Genomic DNA, 19,408 nt, shown 5'->3' on the forward strand with positions numbered 1-19,408 from the left:
TTGGGAATCTCTCTCTCCCTCTGTCTGCCCCTCCCCAACTATCTCTCACTCTATCTCTCTCCCTCAAAATAAACTTTATAAATGAGTTAATGTACTTAATATATAATTATATGTAAGTTATATATAACTATTACATATTTTAAATATATATTTTAAAGTATTTATTATGTTACATATTTATTGTAAACAAATACACACACACACACACACACACACACACACGGACAAACTTTGTTGACAGAGCTTCTATGCAGACCCAGGCTTAGTCCCTCTCAAACTTTCCTGGGCAGAAGTATTACCAGGGAGTGTGTGAAACATGCAGATGACGGGCACCTGGGTGGCTCAGTCGGTTAAACATCCGAATTCGACTCAGGTCATGATCTCACAGTTTGTGAGTTCGAGCCCCGTATTGGGCTCTGTGCTGACAGCTCAGAGCCTGGAACCTGCTTCAGATTCTGTGTCTCCCTCTCTCTGCCCCTCCACAGCTCATTCTCTCTCTCTCTCTCAAAAACAAATACACATTAAAAAAAAAATTTAAATATGCAGATGCCTGGGCCAAATAGGTCCAGGGCAGGGCCTGAAAACCTGCATTTCCCAAGCAGCCTCAGTGACGTTAATTCAGCGGTTGGTAGAACTCATGCTGAGAAATATGCACTAAATACATATTATAAATGCACTAAAAGTGATTTATAAAAAGCTGCCACCCACACAACTCCCTAGAGGTAAGCATTGGAATATTCTGGGTCCAATTCCCAGAGGAGCTGGATGTGTGGAAAGAAAAAGCAATGGGCATTTACTGGACACCTGCTGTATACAAGGCACCATGCCAAATGCTGGGGATGGGACAGATACACAAGGCAGTGCCCCACCCTCCCCACCTCCCCCCCATAGGGAAGGCTCTAATGAACCATAATTACGACACTGGAGTTATCATCATGAAAACTAGCATTGGGGATCTAGCACAGGCTAAAGGAGCTTTACCTACATTGTCTCATAGACTCCAGCCAGCACCGGATGAGGTGGGCTCTGCTGACAGGTATGCAAGGGGTGGCCTGGGGAGGGGAAGCAACTTGCCCAACATCATTCAGCAAGGAGGTGGCAGAGCTGGGCTCCATCCCAGCAAACGCCTCCAGACTCCTCCCTCACTCCAACCCGGGGGCAGCAGGACCCTGCCCCTGCAGCCCCCATTCTCAGACTTCACTCATCCACCTCTGGGTCTTCACACATGCTGTTCCCACTCCAGAACTCTGTTCCCAGCCCTCTCATCCACCAGCTCTCAGCTTGGTGGCTTCAGTGGGACACTGTCACCTAACAGAGTGCCTCTCCTCTTATTTTCCCTAATCCTGTCTTCTGGATCCCTTCTTAGTATTCGTGAAGTTGTAAGATTATGTTGACCTTTTTTCTTGTCTGTATCTGCCACTGGAATGGAGGTCCTTGTGAGAACAAAGGTCAGGGGGACTAGTCCGTGATCTGGCTGGGTGCCCGGCACATAGTCGATGCTCAGTCAGTGTGTACTGAAGAATAATAATAATTACTATTAATGATCTGAGAAGGTAACACACATACAGGTCTTGGTATGTGCCAGGCCCTCTTCTAAGGGGTTTCGGATACTTTTCTTCCCCTACTTCTCACCATAACCCCTGTGGGAGGTGTCATTATTAACCCCATTCTACAGATGAAGAAACTATAGGGGCCCCTGGATGGCTCAGGCGTTTAAGGGTCTGACTTTGGCCTAGGTCATGATCTCATGGTTCGTGGGTTCGAGCCCCACGTTGGGCTCTGTACTGACAGCTCAGAGCCTGGAGCCTGTTTCGGACACAGAGCCTGTGTCTCCCTCTCTCTCTGCCTGTCCCCTACTCATGATCTGTCTCTCAAAAATAAATAAACATTAAAAATTAAAAAAAAAAAAAAAACAACGTAAATGAGCCTCCCTTTCAAGGAGGAAGAAAAGGACAAAGAGGGAGGGGGAGGCAGGTTGACAGCTTTCCCCAATAAAATACAGGATGACATATTTGAATTTCAGATAAACAACGAATAATATTTTGGTAAGTATGTCCCAAGCGGTATTTGAGACTATTTAAACAAACAGAAAAGTATCAGCTGTGTATCTGAATTGCAGATGTAAGTGAGTGTCCTGCAATTTATCCGACAAGGCCCTGGGGCCAGGGGAGAGGCAGCTAGGCTGATGCGTGGACTGCAGGACACAGGAAGAGGGCGGGACGCAGGAAGGGGGCAGGACGCAGGCTTACAGTGTAGCTGCAGTTCTCGTTGACCACCACGCGGTTGGCGAAGGTCTCATTGTGGGCTTCAATGAGGAGGGTCCTCTCCCTCCAGTTCAACACGTTTCTCTGCACAAAGACCACGTGCTCTACGCCGGCAATCTGCAAGGGAAGGAGCAGCGAAGGGGGTGGGGGCTGCTGGATACCGAGACTCACCAAGACCCCAAGACCCCGCGCCTGCCCACCAGCCAGCAGTATCCCGTACCCAGCCCAACACCCACAAACCCCAAGACCCCCTGTGCCCCACCCGGAGCCTGTCCACCAGCCCCAGCCCCAGTCCCTAGCTCCTAGGCCTTTGTCCTTCCCAGACCTGCCCTCCGACCTAGAACGACCCCCCCTTTCCGCAGGCCCCAACCTCAACCCCAGGACGTGTACCACCAGCACCTACACTCATATGCATACTCACTGGCTTCACCACCTGAGCCCGCCCCCAGATCCCCCCCCTTTCCAGTCCCCTCCTCCGTGGGGTCCCCCGGCACCTCTGGGAACCCCTCCCCACCCACCTTGCGCAGCAGCCGCGGGGCCTCCACACGCAACCTGCAGCTCCGCTCCACCACGTGCACCGCCCCGTCTGCGCTGCGGGACTCGCGCAGGACCTCGCTGCCCAGGAAGACGGGGATCTGCGGGCAGGTGGGGAAGCGCTTCTCATAGGCCTAGGGGCAGAGGGGGAGTGAGTGTCAAGGGGGCTGGGGGCTCTAGCCTCCTCCCTCCTGCTGGACTGTGGTCTCATTTACAAGAGCAGACACCTGTTTAAGAGCTGTGACACACCAGTGCCTGAGCAATGGTTTGCAACTCACTCTTTGGATTTGCATTTGAGACTTCACCCTCAGAAGAAAAAGTGAGCTTGCCTGGAACATTTTAAAAGAAGGCATCTTTCAGAAAAACACTCTGGACATAATCTAACACCTCTTCATGATAAAAACACTCCACAAATGAAGAATAGAAAGGAACATCTTCAACCTGATAAATCACAGTTTAACATCATACTCAATGCCAAAAGATGGAATGCTTTCCCCCTACGATCAGGAACAAGGCAAGGATGTCCACTCTGGCCACGTCTGTTCAACATTGTCCTGGAGGTTCTAGCCCTGGCAGTTAGGAAAGCAAAAGAAATACAAGGCATCCAGTTTGGAGGACGAGAGTCTGTGCCCGGTTCCAGAAGTGCCAGGGTAGGAGCCTCCTGGGTAAGCCGGCATCCATAGCCGACTGTATGCAAATGGGGTCTGCTCCAAGAGCCTGTCACAGTCCACGTGCCCCAGAATCAGGATCAAAGCAGCTCCAAAAATAGTGCAGGCATCTGAGGACACGCACCTCCTCCCCCATCCCTCCCGGCTCCTCCCAGCTCAGAAGGGCAGAGGCGGGGGAGGGGCAAGGAAGAGATGGAACTGTGCCTGGTGCCCTTAGTGTCACCCCAGGCCCCACAAGGCCAGCCCAGTGCATCTTCCTGCCATATGTTGAAGCTGCTTGCCTTGTACAGACACAGCAGACACACCAGGGTTAGAATAAGGAGCCTCTGTTCCCCAGGGGAGAGTGCTAAGTAGGCAGGCACTTATCAGAAGCCTGCATAGCCTGGTGGACAAAGGGAAGTGGGCAAATTCTGTGCTGGGCAAATTCTACTTCCTCCCGACAGAGGCACATCCTTTCTTTCTCTAAGCCTGTTTTACCACCTGGAAAATGGGTATATCCCAAGCTCGCCTCCCAGAGTATGAAACCCAAGCTCAAGCTCACCGGGCGGTTCACTGAAGACAACCAGAATTTTCATTCCCCAGGCAACAAGACTCAAATGCAGCAGAACACGGGTCTGCAAAAACTGCTCCTGACCAGCCCTATCTGAGTACTTCCTTGGGATCCAATGCAGGAGGGAGCCAGAGGCGCTGGCCTGGGCCCACCTCTGTGACAGGCAGAGGGATGTTGACATTTTTTGAAAGCATGTGGAAGGAAAGGGGTGCGTGTTTCGGAACTGGACAGGCTCAGTTCATGTCTCTTCTACTTTCTCACTGAGGGACCTTGGGCAAGTCACTTGCCCTCTCTGAGTCTCTGTTTCCTCATCTGTAAAATGGGATGGTGAGGAGGTCACCAGATGTTGTCTCAGAGCAGTTGGCACTCAAGGAGCCTTCACTGTGCTCCTCCAGCTGTGCATTTTCTTCCATTTCGTCCTCTGAATGGCATCCTCATTTGACAAATGAAAACATTGGAACCCAGAGAGGCTAAGTAACTAACCCAAGGTCACACAATGAAAACTGGTGAATGTGGATTTGAATCCCATTGTGGCCCAGTACCCCACTCCTTCAGGAACACCTTGCTCAGCAGCTCGCTTGTTCTCCTGGGCAGCTGGGAAACAGCCAGGCATTGTCCCTGGGGCCCTGTGGTCACAATTTCCCCCTTCTCCACACTTAGTACTTCAACTCCTACTAGCGGCGGCCACACTGCCCTTGAGTTTCTGCACTTCCTCTGACTATTCTACAGTCTCTCCTTCTCCCCGGATGAAATGACGTAGTCAGAACAGGCCTAGATGCTCAGAATGTGTCCCACACTGCTTGCTGTGGCCAGCCAGGCTCCAGGCAATCTCTCCCACTAGCCACCTTCACTCCGCTCCAGCCACACCAGCCTTGCTGTTTCTTTTCTTTTCTTCTGCTTTTTTAAATGTTTATTTATTTTTGAGAGAGACACAGAGTGTGAGCAGGGGAGGGGCACACACACACACACACACACACACACACACACACAATCTGAAGCAGGCTCCAGGCTCTGAGCTGTCAGCACAGAGCCTAATGCGGGGCTTAAACTCACAAACTGTGAGATCATGACCTAAGCCGAAGTCAGACACTTAACTGGCTAAGCCACTCAGGTGCCCCCGACCTTGTTCTTTCTAAAACACATTTTTATGGGTTCACTTGTGCCCCCTTCCCGCCACCAACAAAATTCATGTGTCCTACCCAGTACCTCTGAATGTGACCTTATCTGGAAATAGGTCGTCGCAAATGTAATTAGTTAAGATGAGGTCATACTAGGGTGGGGGGGGGGGGGGAGACTGCTAATCCAATATGACTGAGGGACATTTGGTCACAGACACTCATATAGTATAAAGATGAAGGCACAGGTTTGGGTGATTCCTCTGCCGGCCAAGGACTCCAAAGATTACCAGCAACACCAGAAGGTAGGAGAAAGACATGGAACCGATTCTCCTTCAAGCCTGCAGAGGGAACCTACCCTACCAACACCTTGATCTCTGGCGTTTAGCCTTCAGACTGTGGAGTAAAAAAGTTTCTGCTGTTTAAGCCACCCAGTTTGTGGTACTTTTTATTATTTATTTATTTATTTATTTATTTATTTATTTATTTATTATTTTTGTGGTACTTTTTTTTTTAATTTTTTTTTCAACATTTATTTATTTTTGGGGCAGAGAGAGACAGAGCATGAACGGGGGAGGGGCAGAGAGAGAGGGAGACACAGAATCGGAAACAGGCTCCAGGCTCTGAGCCATCAGCCCAGAGCCTGACGCGGGGCTCGAACTCACCGGCCGCGAGATCGTGACCTGGCTGAAGTCGGACGCTTAACCGACTGCGCCACCCAGGCGCCCCGATTTTTGTGGTACTTTTTAATGTCAGCCCCGGGACACTCATGTGCCCACCACCTGTTCCTACCATAGAGCCTTTGCACTGGCCGTTCCGTCTGCTTGGACCACTAATCAGTTTACTTGATAGTGAAGGAAGAAGAAGGCTTGAGTAACTGGGGTTTCCAGAGAGGTAGGACACCTGGACCAGGGGGCTGAAGAGATGCTCTGGCTTCAGGGACTCATCTGTGCTGGTGCTTCTTTGTGGGACATCTTCCCCCACCTTCTCCCCTGCAAGACTGTCTTCTTCCCTATTCTGTCCTTTTAGCCCATTCATTTCCTCAATACCATTTATCACATCCTTTAGCCACGTACTAGCTTGTGTGTTGTGTGCCAGAGGCCTGGGCTACATGCTTTTCCACAGCACTGACCTCACACATGCCTGTCTCAGTTCTTGGGACACACTAGGGCTAATAAATGCTCACAAGCAAAGAAAAAAATAACTTAAACTTGCTGGTGATCCAAAAAGCCCCAGAAAGGTGTCCTGGGAGGGGAGTGACAGGCCATGGATTCAACGCATGCATCCAAGGAAGGCTGACTTCCTGTTGTAACAAACCTCTTGTCAGAAGAGCTCCATCTGGAGCCCCCAGATAACAGCGGAGGGCAGAGGGCTGGGCGGCAGCAGATGGGTGCGTGGGCACAACTGTCCCTGACCCTGAAAGGGAAGGTGCTACCTTCCTCAAGTAAGTAATGGCTGCTGCATCGATGGAGACATGCCAGGCACTGGTGAGGGGAACGGCCAGAACTCAGGCTCCATCCAGAAGGCGGGGGCCCCAAAATACAGAGTCCATCCAATGGCATACCTCCAGCCAGAGAGTCCCTGGGGTTATGAGGTCCAGTGTCAGACATTGTTGCTATGATATTTTTAGGGCGCTAACTGCATTTCTTTGCAGTGCCCCGAGATGGGAATTAGAATTTCCCCATTTTACAGATAAGCGAGTGGAGGTTTGGGAAGGCATCACACGGTCAGGAAGTGGTGGGTTTGGAGAGCAACCGGTCTGACCCAGACCTCAGCCCTGAACCACTCTGCCCTGCCCCTCAGGGGACTTTAGCTACATCACAAGCGTCAAGAGTCTGGAAATGCTGAGTCCTGCTGGCCTAAAACCTGTGAGTCAGGGGCACCTTTGGTTTTGGCCCATCATAGGGTCTTAGAGGATCAAACAGCCCACAGGATCCTCTCTGCGGACTCCTGTTCCCACAAATCAGGCCTGGGTTTCTCTGTGCCGAACACACACATGGTTTGGCCCCCTCAGGGACACAAAGTAGCAGAAGGGATTCAGTTACAGCTCTTTTGCCAGGTGGCTGGAGAAGGACACCCAAGCCTCCTGGCTCAGAAAGGAAGCTGGTCCAAGGCCCAGAACCCGCCCATGCAGGGCCACAGCTGGGGTAGGCAGAGACCAGTGGAAACTTCCGTTGACTGCCTCCCGTGGGCCTCCATCCTGCAAAACTCCACAGTGACACACTTAGCAAGTGGAGATGGGCGGCTGGCCTCCTAGCCAGACTTGCCTACACCCAGGAAACTACCTCCTTGAGCACAGCATGTCCTCTCTCTCCCTTCAGCCTCATCTGTCAAGTGGAGTCATCCACTCCCAATGAGCCCTCCGTTGTACCCGTTTCTGACATCAGAAGTCATCGGCCCTTGGCAGTGAGTTTTTTCCCCTCCCACCACCCCCCCCCAACTTGTCAAAGTGACATAGTCAACACTCAGTAGACATTTACATGACGAATGAGTGAATAAATGACAGCATTGCATACCCATTAAGAACATGGACTCTGGGGCTTGGGTCCAAATCTCTGCCTCTTACCAGCTGTGTGGCCTTGAAGGAGTCCTCAAGCTCTGAGCTCCTTAATGCATTCATTTGTTAAAAGGAGAATAAGAAAAGTAGCTACCTTGCTGTGTTGCGGGATGTGTGGGGGGGGAATAAAGGAGTCCGTTTTTGTAAAGTGCTGAGAACAGTGCCTGGCACATGGTTCGTTCTACATAAGCATTTGTTAAATAAATTTAAATTTTAAAAAAGAGTGAGATTCTATAAAGTACAGAAAAGCTATTTCTGCTAATCACTTGACAGCTGCTGCCTCCTCTCCTCCCCCCCCCCCTTCCTTCCTGCTCTTCCTCATGCAAATTCAAAAAAAGCTGGAAGCTGCTTATCCCAAACCTTCCACTAAGAGAGTGGAGAGAGGATCCGGACCACATTAACTTTGTCTTCCCTTCCACGCTGCAGGCTGCATTCAGGGCACTGACCACTGCGTGACCTCAGGCAAGGCATCTGCCTCCCCTGTCACACTCCTCAGGAGCCTTCCTTGAAGACCCCACCTGCCCCCTTGAAGCCTGGGAGACCCCACGACAGATAAGAATCTATCCTCTCAGCTCCCCCAACTTTTTTTTAAAAAACTGAGATATAATTCTCATACTGTAAAATGCACCCTTTTAAAGTGTTCGGTTCAGTGAGTTTTAGCACATTCACAGAGTTGCGCAACCATCACCACTCTCTCCTTCCAGAACATTGTCATCACCCCAAAAAGAAATTCGCTACCGATTACAGTCTGTCCCCTCTGCCCCCACCCCAGCCCTAGGCAATCACTAATCCACTTTCGATCTCTGTAGATTTGCTTTTTCTGGACATCTCATGTACATGGAATCATACGGTGTGTGACCTTTGGTATCTGGCTTCCTTTGCTCGGCATGATGTATACGAGATTCACCGCACTATAGCATGCGTCAGTGTTTCCTTCCTTTTTCACAGTTGAATAACGTTCCACCGTATCGGTTCCCTCAACTTTGGCCAAGTTGCTGAGCTAGAGCTTGGTGAATGAGATATCCTACGGCAGTGGTGTCGTCCCAGCTGATAAGGGGTAGCGGGCATGGGAGAACCCGGGCAACGTGACTCTGGAGCCTTTTGAAATGAGGGCTGTATACAATCTATAAAAACAGGTACACCTGGACAGTCCTGTAGGTGACAAAGCTGCTGCTATTCTAATTAAAGCTAGCTCTAGAGACACAAAAGATGGAGACAAAGGGTCACAAGGACCCTGCAGCCAAGACATGTGGACATAGCAAAGGGGCAAGCCTCAGTGTGGTGGGACAGCAGAGTCAAAGCACAGGGTTTACTGTGCCAGCTGGGCAACCTCGTCATGTGCCAGCTGGGCAACCTCGACTTAAATCCTCTGAGACTCAGTTCCCTTGAAGAAGAAGAAGAAGAAGAAGAAGAAGAAGAAGAAGAAGAAGAAAGAAAGAAAAGAGAGAAAGAAGATGAGAAAGATCATGCTTTCTACTTTGTAAGGACTACAGTGAAGATTAAAGGGAGGTAATATGTTTAAGGCACTTAGCACAGTGCCAGACATCACATCGTAGTTGTTTTTTTTTTTAAGTTTATTTTATTTATTTATTTAGAGGGGTGGGGGAGGGCAGAGAGAGAGAGGGAGAGAGAGACTCCCCAGCAGGCTCCATGCTGTCAGCTCAGGGTCCAGCATGGGGCTCGAACCCACGAATGTGAGATCATGACCTGAGCCAAAATCAAGAGTCAGATGCTTAACCAACTGAAGCATCCAGGCACCCCACGTCATAGATTTTTTTAAATGGACAAGAGTAAAGCAACAGGCATTTGAACAGATACTTTTACAGAATCATTCATAATAGCCAAACAGTAGAAACATCCCAAATGTCCATTGACAGATGTATAGACAAACAAAATGTGGTCCGTCCGTACAGTGGAATATTATTCAGCCATAAAAAGGAAGGAAGCACTGATTCATGCTACAACATGGATGAACTTCAAAAACATCACGCTTAGTGAAAGAAGTCAGACACAAAAGGACAAATACTATATGGCTCCACCTGTATGTGTTCCTGAAGTAGTCAGACTCATTGACAGAGAGTAGAAGGCTGGGTACTAGGGGCTGGTGGGGCAGGACGGATGGGGAGTTAGTGTTTAATGGGGGCACAGTATCAGTTTGAGAAGCTGAAAGAGTTCTCGGGATGGGTGGTGGTGAGCGCTTGTGCAACAGTGTATATGCACTTAATGCTGAACAGAACAGTACACTTAAAAAAGGTTAAGCTTTTTTTTAAAAAAAATGGATAAATGAGAAATTTTGCATTATATATATATTACCACAAATTAAAAAAAAAAAGAGGGGCACCTGGGCGGCTCAGTCGGTTAAGTATCCAACTTTGGCTCTGGTCATGACCTCATGGTTTGTGAGATCGAGCCCCACCTCAGGCTCTGTGCTAACAGCTCAAAGCCTAGAGCCTGCTCCAGATTCTGTGTCTCCCTTTCTCTCTGCCTCTCCTCCGCTCATTCTCTGTCTCTCAAATATGAATACATTTTTAAAAGATTTAAAAAAAGAGTAAGCCATCTCCTGGATGGTTTATCAGCCCTACCGGGAGAATTGATTGTGATTTGAAATAGGATATTATGTGTGTATGTTGTGTTTGTTTATAGTCAACGCCTCTCTCTGTGTGTCTGTTTTCTTCACCCCTGGATTCCCCAGTGCCTTGTACAACACCTGGGATGCTGTCGACACCCAGCCAACATTTGCCGAAGGAAGGAAGGAAGGAAAGGAGGCTGAGGAGGAGGGAGGAGCTGGTGTTGGAGAATGAAAGCAGGAAGTTGGAACCACTGACATTTATCTTCCTGGAAGAGTAGGGGGAGCAGTGCAGGGCCCCCCGCTACTGTCTACACTTGCCAGGACACTGACACAGGCCCAGAGGGTAACCTGTGCCTGTGGATTGCTGTCTATGCTCCACCGGCAGAAAGCTGAGTCCTGGAAGGTGCCTCTCACACAGATGAATAAGCCCCTGAGTAGTTACCCTCTGCAGTCATGGAGAGGGCTACAGCCACGGCTGTTGGCCGAAGAATCAGCCCTCAACAAGGTTCCAGGGAACACTTCTCCCTGTATTTCAGTTTCCTGGTCCTAAGGCTGCAGCATGGATGCAGTTAGTAGGGCCCAGGTGTTATTTGCTCCAATTCTATCCCTTCTTCTCACGGATTGGATTTGGATGTCACTTTGTCCAGGACTGTGTCCCTCTGTCGTGAGCTCACACCATCGGAACGCCCAGTCTCTTGCAGCACCGAGGGGAACGCACAGCCTGGCCGCCCCGCCCGGCAACTGCACAAAAACCTGCTGTGGATTCTCACCCACGCATGGGGGAGCAGGGTGGAGGAAACTCTCCTCCTCCGAACACACTCTGTGCCCACAAATTTCTAGGATCAGCTGGTGCCCTTGGTGGTTCAGGGAGGGACAAAGAGGCAGACGCCCGCCTAGAGTGTCCTGACATTTAGCGGTATGTCAGGATCTTGATGTGAGGGAAACGCTATTTTAGATTTTCAAGTGTCTCAGGAATGTGCCCAGCCTCTGTCACCTCTGCTCCTCCATGTTCTCCTGGCCTCTGGGATGGAAAACCCCCTCCGATCTACTTAAACCCGAAATCTTACCAGGTCACGCATGCTTAAACCTTCCAAAGCTCCCGAGGTCCTTGAACAGACTTGAATTGACCCTGCCAATCACTTTCTAACTCACACTGGAGCTCATATGAGCCACATCTCTTTCTTCAGAGAGAAGGTCTGCTCCTTCTCTGCACACAGTGGGCCCTCCTCCCCTTGGCAAGGCTCAGCCTGAATGACTTAAAAGACCCTTAACTGGCCCCTTCCCTTGTTTCTACAATACTCTGTTCATTCCCTATTATGAATTAGCATACATAGCTACATACATAGCTACACAGCATTTGCCTAGTTCCTCTGTCTCTCTCTGTCTCTCTCTGTCTCTCTCTCTCTGTCTCTCTGTCTCTGTCTCTCTCTCTCTCTCGGAAACACACACACACACACACACACACACACACACACCCCACACCACTGCAAACTCTCTGAGGGCAGGAAGGGATTATGTCGGGAGAACCAGAACAAGATAGACATAGTCTCCACCTTCCTGAAACTTACTTTTATGAGAAAGGCCCATATAAATAAACAAGGAAGGAAACCAACAGAATCATGATGCATTTCAACAAATGCTAGGAATCAACTATGTTGTAGCCCCTACACTCAGCATGCTGCTTGGGATACAATGAAACTCGATAAATATTTATAGGATGCAGGGGCACCTGGGTGGCTGAGTCCACTAAGCACCTGACTTTAGCTCAGATCATGATCTGGTGGTTCGTGGGTTCAAACCCTGCATCGGGCTCTGTGCTGACAGCTCAGAGCCTGGAGCCTGTTTCAGATTCTGTATCTCCCTCTCTCTCTGTCCCTCCCCTTCTTGCACTCTGTCTCTTCATTTCAAAAATAAATAAACATTAAAAAATATTTGTAGGGGGGTGCCTGGCTGGCTCAGTCGGTTAGGCGTCTGGCTTCGGCTCAGGTCATGATCTCATGGTTGGTGCATTCAAGCTCCGTGTCGGGCTCTGTGCTGACAGCTCAGAGCTGGAGGCTGCTTCTGGTTCTGTGTCTCCCTCTCTCTTTGACCCTCCCCTGCTCACGTTCTGTTTCTCTCAAAAATACATAAACATTAAAAAAAATGTTTGTAGGATGCATACACGAACATGTGCGTGAATTAATATTTGCATTAACTAATGAGTAAGGACCTAAAATGTACTTCTGAAATCAGAAGATCACTTTGCTGGCTGATGGATCATTCCTGTTCTCCCAGGTCCTGTAAGCAATCCAGGGTGGAAAATGTCGCTTCCCTTAATCTGTTAGCAACAGGATCATATGATGGGCTCCAGGGAACTAATTTAAACTCATTTAAATGAGGCCCCTGCTGCTTTATTAAAACTACGTCCATAACAACCAGTCCAACTGTAACTACCCTTGGCCTGAGCTGCAAGGATTTACCTCCAGAGGCTGCTCCTTATTAATAACCCATTTGCTAAATTACAAGCTGTTTATCAATACAAAAGGCCAGGTCTTTAAATATTTTAACACTTAATTGCTGATGACAGCCCTCACCTCTATAACCCTTCCTCTGTGTGAAAAGCCTATTGCTGAAGAAATTCTACCCCGAGCCATGTTCCTTCTTTAGATTTGCAGAATCTGAGATGAGCTCAAGTCACGGGGCTTTGGAGCCCCACTGGGATCCCAGGGCAGTGCCCGGACAAGAGGCAGCCAGGTCATTCCTGAAGCTGCCTCGGCCACTGGTGCACAGGTGTTTACTGAACGTCAGAGCCAGAATCTGGAGTGTCTGGCTGTGAGTGCAAGCTATGGGGTCAGATTTCCCTAAATTAAAATCTCTGCCATTTACTGATGATGCCATTTACTGAGCTAGTGAGCATAAATGGGCTGAATTGCGTCCCCCTAAAAAAGGTATGGTTGGAGTTCTAGGCCCCAGGTACCTCAGGATGTAACCCTATTTGGAAAGAAGGTCTTTACAGAGGTCAATCAAGTTAAAATTGAGGTCAGTAGAGGGTACTTATAAATCTGGTACGACTAGTGTCCTTATAGAAACAGAAGGTTGGACCCAGAGGCACACACACAGGAAATATGCCAGGTGAAGTTTGTAGTTATGCTCCCACAAACCAAAGAACTGCCAGAAGCCAGGAGAGAATCCCAGAACAGATCCCTCCCAAGCACCTTCAGAGGAAGCACAATCCTGCTGACACCTTGACCTTGGATGTCCGGCCTCTAGATTTCTGTTGTTCTAAGCCAGCCTCCATTCTGGTACTTTGTTATGCAGCTCTAGCATATGAATACACTGACCAGGGGACAGTTGCCTTACGCTCTGAAAGCCTTTGTTTTTCCTTCCTCTGCAGTTAAGGCTGCTATGAAACTACCTGACTCTGAGCAAGTCTCAGGGCTGGACACACAGAGCATTGGGTCGGTAACTGCTTCCAGGCTCTGTCAGCATCTGCTGCCCCCCAGGAGGCCAGGGTCTGTGGGTTCTGGCTGTGCTCCCCTTTGTGGTGTCCTGGTGGAATACAGGCATTCGGGGCACAGCTTTGGTGGTAACCATCCCCACGAGACTGCTCCCTGGGCCCAGATCTACCTCAAAAAGTTGAGATCCTCAGCTCTGACAAATGGCAGAGCTCATGATTGGGAATGTGGATTCTGGAGCTAAACTGCCTGCAGTGAAGTCCCCAGCCACCTCATGTTTGCTTTGTGGCCTTGGGTAATCCATTCATCCTTCCCGTGCCTCGGTTTCTTCCTTTGTAGAATGGTGCCACCCACAGAACCTGTCTCATGGGATGCTTAGGAGAGGTACTTGACTTAATATTTGGATGGGCTCAGAACAGTGTCTGGGACGTGAACATGCTTGTTAAATAAAATTTTAAAAATAAAATTTGCTTAAACCTGCCAAATAATCACTATAATTCATGGCAGGGATTTCTTTGGAAAGAATATATCCACACAAAAACTTGTGCATCTGTGTTCATAGTGGTGTTATTCATAACAGACCAACACAGGAAACAATGATGAATGAATAAACAAATCCAGGCAATGGAATAGTATTCAGCCATAAAAAGGGATGAAGTGCTGATACGATACAACATGGATGAGCCTTGAAAACATGATGCTCAATGAGAGAAGCCTGTCACCAAGGGCCATATGTTGTATGGTTCCATCTATAGGAAATGTCCCAAACAGGCAAATCCACAGAGACAGAAAGTAGACTAGTGGTCGTCAGGGGCTGGGGTGTGGGGATCGGAGAGGACTGCTGATGGGTACAGGGTTTCTTTTTGGGTCGACGAAAATGTTTTAAAACTGACAGTAATCATAGTTACACAACTCTATGAATCCTAAAAACCACTGACCCACACGTTTCAAATGGGTATACGAGTTATAGCTCAATAAAGCTATGAAAACAATAAATAATAACAATAAGCCTACACAATATTTCACCAGCATTAACAATGAGCCAGGCCCTGCCCGGGCATCCCTGTCCCTTCAGTCAATCCTCACTTCAACTCTATGAGGAACAGGAGCCTTTATGACCTCCATTTTCCAGGTGTGAAACTAGGGAAGGGACCCAGATGATGGATCTGCCTCTTAGCAACCATCCGTCTGGGAGAAGAGGCCAGAACCCAGAAACCATTCACAACAGGCTGTAGGCTGACCAGAGAGTGGCCTTCGATGCTCGAGCGACCACAGTCTGAAGTGCAAGACATGGCCTTTGTGTTCTATGTACAAAGACCCCATCACCACCTTCAGGGACCCCACATACAAAGGGACCAAAGGCCCTCTCCAATCTTATACCAGCTGCCTCCATTGTCTTCATTGTTTCCCTCTGTTTACCAAGATAATACGAGCTGACTGTTTTGAACCAAATTAATACAGAACACAGTCAAGAAAGAAGAAAACAAAGGTCCCTGGAATCCCACCCTTCAGAAACAGAATTCCTGCCAGGGGATTTGGCCCAAGGAGAGAGACGCCCATTCACTGGATTAGTTACATTTTTGAGATGAAAGAGAAAAAAAAATTTTTTTTTAATTGTTTAATCTGGGTCTGGAAATGTTGCCTCGGTGCTATTTTATGACCAATTCCTTGAGCCCAGTTTTAGTCATTTTGTGCTTGTTGCTGGTGGACTTCTGAAACAAGTAATGTTTTAATTCTCAAGTCAGTTTTGTTAAACAGAAAAACCAAAGGCCAGCCCATCTAGTCCCTCGGATGCAGTGAAAATAGCTGAGTTCATCCGAAACTTCCCTGGCATCTGACCCAAACTGAGAGCAAGTGTTTAGCTGAGAAACAAAGACGGACATTAAGTGCAGAAAAACCCTTTTGTGCCCACACAGCATGCAAGTTATGTTGAGTTATGCAGCTATTTTGGGGACAATGATGTTTTGTAAACAGTCGGTAAAGTGGCTTTGTCGCTAACATTGCAGAGCCTTGAGGCCCTTTCACCGATAAGGATTGTATGGAAGATAAGGAAACATGGGCATGGTTGTCCCAAATAACTTAAATTAATGCAGATACAGGAAATGAATATCTGAAAACCTTGTTTCCTGCTGTACCCACAAGCCTCTATGCAACAACATCTAGGGACTGTTAACAGGTAGAGGAGTAAGCAGAGTCCTGCATCCATTTATGGAACAGGACGCTTACAAAATATGCTTAACATACTCCAGTAAACTCAATGTGACTACTTTACCAGCCTTATTAATACAGCCTTCAGGGCTCCTTTAGCGGGCATGTTTTAAAGTGTAATGATTGTAAATATTTTGGAGAATCCTAAATATGCTAAATTAAATTTACATTTATTAAGCTCATGCAATTATAAAAAAAAGGATTAGTCTTCCATTTTACAGTTATTTGTCTCAGCTTTCTCTACAGGTATCTGTAGAGAACCATAGGTCCCTGGACTGTGGGTTGTCCCAAAAGGGTTGGGATAGTATCTCTCTTTTTTTAAATGAATGAGTGAATGAATGAATGAATGAATGAATGAACCCTAGGGTCTTAGACTAAGTAGGGTGCCTGGAACCTTACAGGACAAGTATTTATATTTAGCTGCCATTTATTGTCTATTTGGTATGGACCAAGACCTGCATGGGGCACCTGCCCCTCACCCCCCTATTCCTTCCACATTATAATATATATATAAATGTATTTATCACCTATATATATATATAAAATCTTTAATCCTCATGACAACCCTATGAAGTGCATATAACCATCCCCATTTCATGAATGAAGAAATCAAGGCTCAGATACATTCAGTGGCTTTTAAATAGCACACAGCCAGAGCATAGCAGAGCAGTAGCAAGGACCCAGCATTTCTGACTCTTCGCCATCCCCTGGTGTCTGACCCTCATTACAAATACAGGAAAGTCACACAGCCACAGGCAGCAGCAACAATAACAGTAACAGCATTTGGTCTGTACCAGACCTTGCATTGGGAGCTTTATGTATATTGACTCATTGAATCCATGCACAGTGCCAGGATTTGGAAACCAGGATTGGTACTCCTCATTTTACAGATGGGAAATGGAGGCTCAGAGAGGTTAAATAATTTGCCCAAAGTCAGCCAGCTAGTCAATACTAGCCCCTGCCTCTTGCCCTGGAACCATCTGCACATAACAGCACAACATGTATGAATGATTCCAGTGATGTTTCAAAACCCATTAAGGAGGCGCTTGGGTGGCTCAGTTGGTTAGGCGACTGACTTCGGCTCAGGTCATGATCTCACGTTTGTGAGTTTGAGCCCCACGTCGGGCTCTGTGCTGACCGCTCAGAGCCTGGAGCCTGCTTCAGATTCCTTGTCTCCCTCTCTCTACCCCTCCCCTGCTCATGCTCTGTGTCTGTCTCTCAATAATAAATAAACGTTAAAAAAAATTTTTTTAATCCATTATGTGACTATAAACACATATATAAGTAGATTTGTAGAATAAGACCAGTCGGGACACATATCCATGGAGGTACCAATTGATATGAAAGTTCTTGGATCAAAAGCTGAAATTAAGTAATAGGTTAGGATAGGGAGGATGTGGGGGGATTCCAATGTTTCTTACACTTTCAACACAATCATTTATAACACCATGTGGTGTGATAACAGGGACAACCACATTTAGTGAGTGCCTACTGTGTGTCAGGCACTGGGCGAGAGGCACTGCATATTATCTCATTCACTCCTAACACAACCCCAGAGCACTGCCGTTTTTTTCCCAAGGAAGGGGACCTCTGAGAGGCAGAAGGATGGCCCCAAGAAGGAAAGCTACATCTGCTTGTTTCCAGCATCTGCCCCATGGTGCAAAGATTATTGATCCAGGAGGCTAAGAGCTTGGGAGCCAATTCTAGTCCCTCGACTGAGTGGCTACTTGATTTACATACAGTCAGTCTGAAGCTACCCTGAAAATGGCTGTTCCTGGACCCCTGCTGCCCACTCACCCCCTGTCAGCTTCTTTGAAGGAAAGGAGAGGGGATGTGCAAACTGAAGGAAGACCCTGGGCAGGATGGAGGGGGATATGGCAAAAAAAAATCATGGCTCCAGAGTACTCCCCTGCATGGGTCTGCGCCCTGGCTCCACCCCTTATCAGCCGCAGAACTTGGGGCCACCTTTACCTCTCCAAGCTACAGTTTAGCAGAAGTAAAATGAGAATAATGAAACAATATATGTAAAGACTTGGCACTGGAAACCCTCAGTGAATGGCTGCTACTCTCATCATCATTAGTACATTTACTATTACTATTATTAGCATTACACAAAGTGACAGCAGTGGTTTGGCCCATGATATTCTTGTTTTCTGTCAGAGGAGGTTGAGATGAGAGAACAAGTCTGCTTCAGCAAGGAGAAAGAAAGATCTTGTGATGTGGTCAGTGGACAAGGATTCCAGAAGATGTGGAGAAGGCTGGGGTGGCTGGGTGGAGGGTCACTAGGGAGAAACTGGACTCGCCAGTTTCCTTCTCATCTGGGAGTCTGAGGGGCTCCCTCTCATTTTTGCACAGCTGACCTCCTGTGTCCCTCTCACCATCACACAAGGGGCTGGAGAACCAGGGGTCACTCACCGCCATGACCAGCTCAAATGGGTACTTGTAGATGCGGACAGGAGACTGGTACTTCTGCACCATGTTCTCGCAGGAGCGCCAACAGAAGCACCCAGGCAGGAGTGAGCACAAAACCTGGGTGACAGGTGACTGGTAAGGTAGCAGCTCCCTCCAGCTGAAGCATAACCCTGCCCACGGCTTCCCCAAACAAGGGACAAGCCCGCCCTCTCATGCTCTGCCCACACATCTCCCCAGCCCTCAAAGCAAGAGGGCTGATGTGATCACCAAATTTCTCTGGGCCATGCCCCAAACACCTGCCCTGACCATTACCCACTGCTCCAGGCCACACTCATCCCTCCAAGAGCAATCAGTACTCCCAAACTTTCCTTGGTCTCCACTCCTTCACACTGAGGCCCCCAGAAGCACCCCTCACTGCTACTCACATGGAAACCCACGTTTGCAACTCTTACACTCTTACAATTCACCATCCACCCACACACCCCACAGCTTGCCACAGACGTCCCCTATAGACCCCCAAGTATCATTGCACCTGCCCTTCCATTTTCCTCCAAGATACCCTGACATACACAGTCTTCACTAAATTTCACATGCAATGTCTCTATCACACACACACACACACACACACACGCACACACACACATGCATGACCCACCTCCCACACGGGATCACCCTTGCACACACATGCAACTTTGCCCACACACTCAGCTCCCTGGACCTCACACCACCCAATTCCACACACGCACACAATTCCCCTGGTGAGCACAAACGTCCACACACTTGTACATACACTGGTATGCATATGCACACACACACAAGCACGCACACACGTATGAACTCGCAGGCCCCCGCAACCCTGCTCACCCTCGCCCTCGCCCTCGGAACCTCCCGGGGTCAGTATGGCGCTGAGTCCGCCGGGGGGCCCCCCGCGGACGCCTGGCCCGGAGCGCAGCTTCTGGGGCGAGGCCCGACCGCGGCCGCCCAGCCTGGGGCGTCCGGCCGTGCTCACCCTGGGGCCGGGCCAGCCAGGGAGGGGCCTGCAGGGCAGGAGCCAGACCTGCCCGGCGGGAGTGCTCCAGGACCTGGGACAGCGGAGA

General features: G+C 48.7%; 1 protein-coding gene across 1 annotated transcript in view; it reads right to left on the minus strand.

Moving 5' to 3' along the window:
• SEC14L5 (SEC14 like lipid binding 5) overlaps positions 1-19,408 on the minus strand; it is a 45,516-nt gene extending 26,108 nt beyond the window's left edge. Inside the window, exons 1-4 of the mRNA XM_043560625.1 lie at positions 19,176-19,408; positions 18,315-18,428; positions 2,783-2,932; positions 2,250-2,381 (exon numbers count right to left, since the gene is read on the minus strand). Coding sequence (XP_043416560.1) covers positions 2,250-2,381; positions 2,783-2,932; positions 18,315-18,377 — 345 coding nt within the window. The 5' untranslated portion in view covers positions 18,378-18,428; positions 19,176-19,408. The remainder of the gene's footprint in view (positions 1-2,249; positions 2,382-2,782; positions 2,933-18,314; positions 18,429-19,175) is intronic.

This window comes from Prionailurus bengalensis, chromosome E3 (assembly GCF_016509475.1).
Source record: "Prionailurus bengalensis isolate Pbe53 chromosome E3, Fcat_Pben_1.1_paternal_pri, whole genome shotgun sequence".
In the NCBI taxonomy this organism is placed as follows: domain Eukaryota; kingdom Metazoa; phylum Chordata; class Mammalia; order Carnivora; family Felidae; genus Prionailurus; species Prionailurus bengalensis.